The sequence below is a fragment of the Orycteropus afer genome, unplaced genomic scaffold, assembly GCF_000298275.1.
Source record: "Orycteropus afer afer isolate SDZICR_OR568_19922 unplaced genomic scaffold, OryAfe1.0 scaffold01048, whole genome shotgun sequence".
NCBI lineage: Eukaryota > Metazoa > Chordata > Mammalia > Tubulidentata > Orycteropodidae > Orycteropus > Orycteropus afer.
Genome location: NW_006922635.1, coordinates 63896 through 72890, shown reverse-complemented (window position 1 = coordinate 72890; position 8995 = coordinate 63896). Strand labels below are relative to the sequence as shown.

General features: G+C 39.6%; 2 protein-coding genes across 2 annotated transcripts in view; both read right to left on the bottom strand.

Annotated features, from left to right (window-relative positions):
- The window catches only part of LOC103212643 (palmitoyl-protein thioesterase 1-like), a 2804-nt gene extending 1422 nt beyond the window's left edge, over positions 1–1382 (bottom strand). Inside the window, 1 exon segment of the mRNA XM_007958617.1 lies at positions 1312–1382. Within this exon segment, the coding sequence (XP_007956808.1) occupies positions 1312–1382 (71 nt within the window).
- A 916-nt stretch (positions 1383–2298) lies between these two features.
- On the bottom strand, positions 2299–3249 carry LOC103212642 (olfactory receptor 7A10-like). The gene has a single exon (XM_007958616.2). The coding sequence runs from the start codon at positions 3217–3219 to the stop codon at positions 2299–2301; it is 921 nt and encodes a 306-aa protein (XP_007956807.1). The 5' UTR covers positions 3220–3249.
- Between the last annotated feature and the right edge of the window lie 5746 nt (positions 3250–8995).

The window sequence follows — 8995 nt, the reverse complement described above, 5'->3', positions numbered from 1 at the left end:
AAAACAAAACAAAACAAAAAACAACCTTGAATTGTCAGGGGTGGGCAGAGTTTCAACCAGGAAAAGGGAATAGAAAAAATGCAAAAAAAAAAAAAAAAAAGTCGGGGTGGGGAGCAGTTTTGCTGGTCTGATAGAACCTGATAGAATCAATGAGACTATGACCTCTAGCTTCCCTTCAGGTCTGGAATTGAATAAACTCCTGTGGCTTTCAGCCACACAAAAGACAAGCATATGAACATTTACATTAGGTAGATACACTCCTTGGAGAGATCAATCATGGGAGAATAGAAGGTCTGTGTATGCACAGGGAGACAGGTCGGGGGACAGGAGTGCATGGGAGGGAAGGACACAGGGAAGAGGTTACTATGGGGGAGGAAGTGGGAGGGGAGCTTTTGCATTGTGGTAAATTGTAGTTAATGTCATGATACAAAGTGTATGTGAGCTGCTGTGTGGAAAGTGAATTTGCTCTGTAAACTTTCACCCAAATTACAATTTAAAGAAAAAGAAGAAGAAGAAATTGGAAATAGAAAAACCAAATGGTCTCACAATCCCACTACTAGGTATATATTCTGCAGAAATAAAGAACTATGACACGAACAGATATATGCACACCCATGTTCATCACGGCATTATTCACAGTAGCAAACATATGGAAACAATCTAAGTGTCCACCAATAGATGAATAAACAATGGATAAACCAACTACGGTAGGTATGCGTAATAGAATACTACCCAATGTTAAAGAATAACGATGAATCTGTGAAAAATCTTATCATATTATGAACCTGGAGGACATTATGCAGACTGAGTGAAATAAGTTAATTGCAACTGGACAACTATTGCATGAGACCACTACTGTAAATATCAAGAACATGTTTACACTCAGAAAGATTCATTTTTTGAAGGTTACCATGGGCGAAAAGAGAAAGGAGTATAATTCACTAACTAAAGTGTGAATATGTACTAACTTGGGTGAAGGGAAAAACAATACACAATAAGGGAGGGGTCAGCACAAAATGATAAGAGCAGTGGAAGATAGAGTAAGGAGCACAAGAGTTAAAAGCAACAAAGGTCAATTCTAGTACATACAAAATCCTGCAGTAACAGTCATTACAATAATATGTGTGGAAACATAGGTAGACACTCAAGCTGAACAGGAGTGGGCAGGTGAATGGGACTAAACCCCTGAGTATATACAAGTTTCACAGAGGATATCTCCCCCATCTATTCATATGTGTTACCAATATATCTGAATGAAGAAGAGCATACAGAGGACAAACTTAAGAAAACTTGGCACTCATAATCAAACACTTTGAGGGAATGGGTTGCTGGGCGTGGGGGCTCAGAAACATATTGCTGGGGACAATGAGGTCAACTGGCATAATAAGGCCAATAAAGACAGTATTCTACATCCTACTTTGGTAAGTAGCCACTGGGGTCTTAAAAGCTTGTGAGCAACATCTAAAGTGCAACTATTGTTCTCTTCCAATTTGGAGTAAAGAAGAGTGAAGAAAATCAAAGAAGCAAGGAAACAACTAATCCAGAGGAACAATGGTCCATGTGAACAGCAACCTCCATGACCTTGACACCAGAAGAACTACATGGAGTCCAGCTAAAACTGCTGACTACTCTGAAAGCTATCACAATGGGAGATCCCAGATAGACTAGGAGAAAAATGTACAACATAACTCAAAATCATACAAAGACCAGGCTTCCTGGCCTCACTAAGACTGGTGGAACCTTTGAGATTATGGCTCTTAGACACCCTTCAAGCTTGGAACTGAACTCAACTCTGTGACGAAACTTTCACCCAAACAATAGAAAGATGTATAAGGTGAACAATAATACTAGGAAGGCATGCACTCATTAGAACAACAAACCTTACAAGACCAAAAGTGCTGCATTTGCCCAAGAATAAAGCTAAGATGGGAGGAAGGGACAGAAAAGAAGGATAAATAAAAATGTAAATACAGGGAGGAAGTAGGAAGAGTGCTAGTGCATTACAGGGATCGTAATGAAGGTCACAAAACAACATGTGCATGATTGTTGAGTGGAAAGCCAACTATTTCCAACCAAATCACCATAAAAGAATGCAAAATGAATTTTTTTTTTTAAAGAACTATAGAAGAAACAATTGCTTATAATGTATAAAATCAAGGAAATTGAAATCTGGAAACAATGCATGTTTATTAACCTGTAACAGTATCAAAATTTAGTTCTTGATGGTTTTGAGCTCTGTTGCTAATGCACAACTCTATCATTTTAAGAAAAATGATTCTGTTGTGTAGACAATGCTTTTCAACTGAAAAGTTTTCTTAGGGCCTGCTTTATGTCCTTGTTTCTAAGACTGTAGATAAATGGGTTCAGCATGGGTGTGATCACAGTGTACATCACTGAAGCTACTGCAATTTCTCTGGAGTTTTGGGTAGCAGCAGAACTCAGATAAACTCCAAGACTTGTACCATAGAACAAGGCAACAACTGAGAGGTGAGACCCACAAGTGGAAAAGGCTTTATGCTTGCCCTCAGCTGATGAAATTCTCCAAATGGAGGATACAATCTTAGTGTAAGAGAAAAGTATTCCACAGACTGGTGGAACACACAGAAATCCAGTTGCTAAATATATCACTAAGTCATTGAGGAAGGTGTCAGAACAAGCCAGTAGGATGACCTGATTAATTTCACAGAAAAAGTGGGGGATTTCCAGCTCTGTACAAAAAGACAGTCGCAAAATCATTAAGCAATTTACTAGACCATCCAGAACACTCAATAACCAGGATGCCAGAAGCAGGAGGCCACAGAACTTGGGATTCATGATGAGTGTGTAGCGCAAGGGATGACAGATGGCCAAAAACCGGTCATAGGCCATCGCTGTCAAGAGAAAATGGTCAAATCCTACAAAAAGCATGAAAAAATACATCTGGGTGATGCATCCTTCATAGGTAATAACATTATTCTGCCTCTGGATGTTCAGCAGCATCTTTGGGACAATGGTGGAGGTGAAACAGATGTCTGTGAAAGAGAGGTTGGAGAGGAAGAGGTACATAGGTGTGTGAAGATGGGCATCCGTGATGATGGCCAAGATGATGAGCAGATTCCCAGTGAAGGTGATCAGGTACATGGACAGGAACAGCCCAAAGAGGAGGGACTGCAGCTCTGCCTCATCTGAGAGCCCCAAAAGGATGAATTCTGAAGCACGTGTTTGGTTTCCTGATTTCATGTAGCTGATGAAACTATTGGAAAAAAAAATAATAATAATGAAAACTTAGCCATTAAAACCTAATAGACACACTGTGGTTTATATTTTAAATATTTAATTAAGGAGCTCTGGTGGCACAGTGCCTAAGCATTTGACTACTAACTAGAAGGTTGGTGGTTCAATCCCACCAGCCTCTGTGTGGGAGGAAGATGAGGCAAATCTACTTCCATGAAGATTTAACATCTTGGAAACACAATCGGGGTTGCTATGAGTCAGAATTGACTTAATGGCAGTGGATTGTATATATTATCTATAAATCTAGTACCCGTTGGCTGAGAATTTCATGGCATTTTGAATGCTCTGTCTTCTCCTTGATGCTGAAACTGACTACTCTTCCTTTCCTGTAATCCCAAACCTTTTCCCAAGGCAATATATGTTGTTGTTGTTAGGTGCCAGTGAGTTGGCTCCAATTCATAGTGACCACAGGTACAACTGAACAAAATATTGCCTGGTCTTGCACCATCCTCACAATATTTGCTATGCTTCAGCCCATGGTTGTAGCCACTGTATCAATCCATCCCATTGAGGATCTTCCCCTTTTTGCCAACCCTGTACGTTACCATGAATCATATCCTTCTACAGGGAATAGCCCCTTTGTAAATGTCTACCAATTCCCTGAGACTTTATTTAGTTTATTCCACAGATATTTTTGACCAATTATTTTATCTCGAGTGTTCCTCAAGGCACTGGAAACATCAGTAAATACTAATTTTAAAAATCCTTGCTCATGTTCCTTAGAAGTGAGAACAGCCAAACTTCGGATATGTTATCAGGAAGGACTAGTCCCTAGAGAAGGATATCATGCTTGGTAAAACAGAGGGTTAGTGAAAAAAGGGAAGACCCTTGCAGTGTAATGAATTATTTAATATGGGTCTTTCAACAATGGTCTTTGTGATACCCACCAGATGACTGGGTAGAACCATACAAATGTGAAGTGCTTGTGGGCCACCAAGGGGATTGGATAGCTTGTAATGTAAATAAGGTGCATGGTACCCTTGTGATGTGTGGAGCCCTAACGTGGGGATTGGTCAGTTTTGCCATCTTGCTAGGCTTAAAATGAGTCATCCCAGAGGGGAAAAAGGGGATGTCACTACTTTCAAGAAAGAAGAGCCAGGAGTAGAGTACGTCCTTTTGGCCCAAGCTCCCTGCACTGAATCTTCTCAACCAAGAAGCCAGAGAGACAAAGAGAGAGAGATGTAACACTGTGCAGAGATGGCCAGAGATGGTGATAGACAGCAGCAGAGAAACCACAGCAGCAGAGGTAGCAGAACAAGAGTCTATCATGAGACACAGTGGTGGGCTTCCCTGCCCATCAACAAAAAAATCTGCCTGTCTACAGGGAGGAGACTTACTGGTAGAGTGGGGTGCCTCCCTGGACACCTATCAAGGGAGCTAAAACAGCAGTATAATACTAGCTTAAGAAGGGCAGAGGCCAGGCCAAGAGGCTGAGAACAAATGAGAGGAAGGCCTACAGGTATGGCTGAGGGGAGGCTATCGGGATTGAAGACCTGTATGCTAAGCATTCCACACCTTAATTGTAACCTGTTACTTCCCTAATATATCCCATAATCATGAGCATTATCTATGAGTTTTCTTTGGCCTTTGCAGCAAATTATCGAACACAGCAGAGAAGTAGACAGTGCTGTTGGGAGGCATGGTTGGTGTCAGAATTGGTTAAAAGGCTGGAGGGTGGTGGTATGTCTGACTTTCACATCACAGGAATCAGCCTTGGGCTATTGACCTTGATTCTTCCTCCCCCTTGTGAAGTTAGGGGAAGTGAGATGTGGCCCACACACCTTTTTTGCAACTCTCAACTAGATGGATTGGCACAGTGGCTGCAATAATGGGCTCAAACCAGCAATGATTGTACGAACTGGACGAGTTTCATTCTGTTGTGCATAGAGATGCTGTGAGTTGAAATCAACTCAACAGCACCAAACAACAACAATGACCATGTAAGCCGAGATCTCCCAAGGAGAGACCCCACCTGACTATGAAATCAATACATAATAAAGTAGCACGCTGGAAAGTGCGAGCAAGCCATTGACATCATTTGAATACTTGCATGGTCATAACTGAATGAAACTAAACCTTCTTTTAGATTTTTCCATTATGTGAGTCAATAAACTTTATTTGTTTGTTTCAAAAAAAAAATAAAAAAATAAATCCTTGTTCTTCAGTGTTATTCTAGGATATATGTGTATTTGAGGTGAGGGTCAATAGACTGAATAAACCAGTACATGATATATAGTGACATTATGTAGTAAAATAATGCAGGATAGTAAGTTATAGAGTGAAAAGGAAATGTTTCTTTGTATGGTCACCTCTGATAAGGAGCCTTTAAGCAAAAAAAAAAAAAAAAATTAAGGCATTTAGGATGCTAGCCAAGCAGAAAACTCTGAGAAGAGTATTTTAGGCAAAATATAGGCAGTGAAAAGTTCCAGAGACAGAAGCATTCCTCACATTATCAGCAAAAATGACAGTGTGAGTAGAGTGGAAAAAGGGAGCAAAACTGAGGTTGTACTTAAGAGCAGAGAGAGGCCTTGTGAACAGGAACCAGACAAGGATGTCCTCTGTCACCACATCTATTCAACATTGTACTAGAAGTTTTAGCCAGGACAATAAGGCAAGAAAGGGAAATAAAAGACATCCAAATTGGTAAGGAAGAAGTAAAACTATTGTCATTTGCAAATGATATGATCCTATGCATAGAAAACCCAAGAGACTCAGCAAGAAAATGAATGAAACTAATTGAAAGGCTCAGTAAAGTGGCAGGATACAAGGCCAACATACAAAAAAAAAAAAAAATTGGATTCCTCTACACTAGCATAGAGATCTCTGAAAAGGAAATAAGGAAATCAGGCACTACACCAGAGCACCTATAAAAAAGATAAAATACTTGGAATAAATCTTGCCAGGGACACAAAAGACCTGTACAAAGAAAACTACAAATCACTACTCCAAGAAACCATAAGAGATCTACATAAATGGAAGAACATACCATGCTCATGGATAGGAAGATTGAACATTGTAAAAATGTCAGTACTACCCAAAGCAATCTATACATTCAATGCAATCCTGATCCAGATTGCATCAACGTTCTTTAATGACATGGAGAAACCAATATCTAATTTTATATGGCAAGTAGAGAGCCCTCAGATAAGCAAAACACTGCTGAAGAAGAAGAACAAAGTAAGAGGTCTCACACTACCTGATTTCAAAACCTACTATATAGCCACAGTAGTCAAAACAGCCTGGTCAGACACATAGAGCAGTGGAACAGAATTGAGAACCCAGAAATAGATCCATCCACCTCTGGTCAGCCAAACTTTGAGAAAGGGCCGAAACCCATTAAATGGGGAAGAGATAGTCTCTTTAACAAATGGTGCGCACAAAAATGAACATCCATTTGCAGATTAATGAAACAAGATCCATACCTCACACGACACACAAAATCTAACTCCAGATGGATCAAAGACTTAATGTGAAACCTAAAACTGTAAAATTCATTTTTTCAAAAAAAGGAAGAAGAAGCAGCAGCAGCAAACATACGAGTCCTGATATATTGGATCAATAGACAACCAAGCATAAGTGAAAATGCATAAATGGCAGAAGATATACTAAGTGACTGGGATCCTCTGAAAATTAAATTCTTATGTGCTTCAAAAGACTTCTCCAAAAGAGTGAAAAGAGAACCTATAGATTGGGAAAATATATTCAGCAAGGACATATCTGAAAAGTGACTTATGTCCAAAATTTATAGAAATCTCCAACATGTAAACAGCAAAAAGACAAATAATTCAGTTTAAAAATGGGCAGAAAACATGAACAGACACTTCACCAAAGAAGATATTCAGGTCACCAACAAACATATCAACAAAAGCTCACGATCATTAGCAATTGTTGTTGTTAGGTGCCGTCAAGTTGGCTCTCACTCATAAAGACCCTGTGTACAACAGAGTGAAACACTGCCTGTTCCTGTACCAGCCTCACAATACTTGCTATACCTGAGCCCATCACTGCAGCCACCATGTCAATCCATCTCACTGAGGGTCTTCCACTTTCTCACTGACCCTTCACTTTACCAAGCAAGATATCTTTCTCCAGGGAATGATCTCTTCTGACAACACCACAACTCAAAAGCAACAACTCTTCTTCAGTCTTCATTATTCATTATAGAGCTTTCATATGCATAGGAGGCGATTGAAAATACCACAGCTTGAGTTTGGCTCACCCTAGCCTTTAAAGTGACATCTTTGCTCTTTGGCACTTTAAAGAGGTATTTTATTGCAGATTTCCCTGGTGTCTGATTTCTTGACTGCTGCTTGCATAGGTGTTGATTTTGGATCCAAGTAATAAGTAATCTTTGACAACTACAACTCCTCCCCACAGACACTTATCGTGATGCTGCTTATTGGTCCAGTTGTGACTATTTTTGTTTTCTTTATGTTAAGGTATAATCCATACTGCAGACTGTAGTCTTTAATCTTCATCAGTAAGTGCTTCCAGACATCCTCACTTTCAGCAAGCAAGGTTATGTTGTCTGCATATCACAGGTTGTTGATGAGTCTTCCTCCAATCCTGATGCCACATTCTTCTTCATATAGCATAACTTGGATTATTTGCTCAGCATACAAATTGAATAAGTATGGTAAATGGATACAACCATGACACACATCCTTCCTGATTTTAAACCATGCAGTATCCTCTTGTTCAAATGGCATCCTCCTTGTCTACATACAGCTTCCTCATGAGCACAATTAAGTGTTCTGGAATTCCCATTCTTCTCAATGTTAGTCATAATTTGTTATGTTCCACACAGTCTAAAGTTTTTAATAGTCAATAACCAAGATCCATCTGACATCAGCAATGATATGTCACATTCCACATCTTCTGAATCTAGCTTCCATTTCTGAAAGCTCCCTGTCAATATACTGCTGCAACCGTTTTTTAATTATCTTCATCAAAATTTTACTTGTGCATGATATTAATGATATTGTTTGATGATTTTATACATCCTGTGGGATCCTGTTTCTTTGGAATGGATACAAAAAATATGAATCTCTTCCAGTCAGTTGCCCAGGTCTTCCAAATTCCTTGGCATAGACTAGTAAGTGCCTCCAGTGTGACATCAGTTTGTTGAAACATGTCAGTGGGTATTTTGCCAATTCCTTCATTGAGGCTTCACTTTCTTCCTTTAATACCAGTGGTTCTTGATTATATGCCACCTCCTGAAGAGATGAAAATAGTTCAATTCCTTTTGTACAGTGACTCCTTGTATTTCTTCCATCTTCTTTTGATGCTTTCTGAATCATTTAATATCATGCCCATAAAACCAAAACACCAAACTCACTACCGTCAAGTCGATTCAACTCATAGCGACCTCTCCCTGGGTTCCCAAGGTGGTATCTCTACAGAAGTAAACTGTCAATCTTCCTTCCGAGGGTGGGCTGATGGGTTTGAACTGCCAGCCTTCTGGTTAGCAGTCAAATGTCTTAAGCACAATGCCACCAGAGCTCCCAATATTGCAACTCGAGGCTTGAATTTTTTCCTCAGTTCTTTCAGCTTGAGAAATACTGAGTGTGTTCTTCTCTTTTGGTTTTCTACCTCCAGGTCCTTGAACATTTCATTATAACAATTGATTATATCTTCTCGAGCTGTTCTTTGAAATCTTCTGTTCAGCTCATTTATCTTGTCATTTCTTCCTTTTGCTTTAGCTACTCTCCTTTCTTTCTTT

Bases quoted from the DNA above. Each gene is read 5' to 3' on its own strand.
- LOC103212642 (XM_007958616.2), bottom strand. From the start codon at position 3,219: ATGAAATCAGGAAACCAAACACGTGCTTCAGAATTCATCCTTTTGGGG.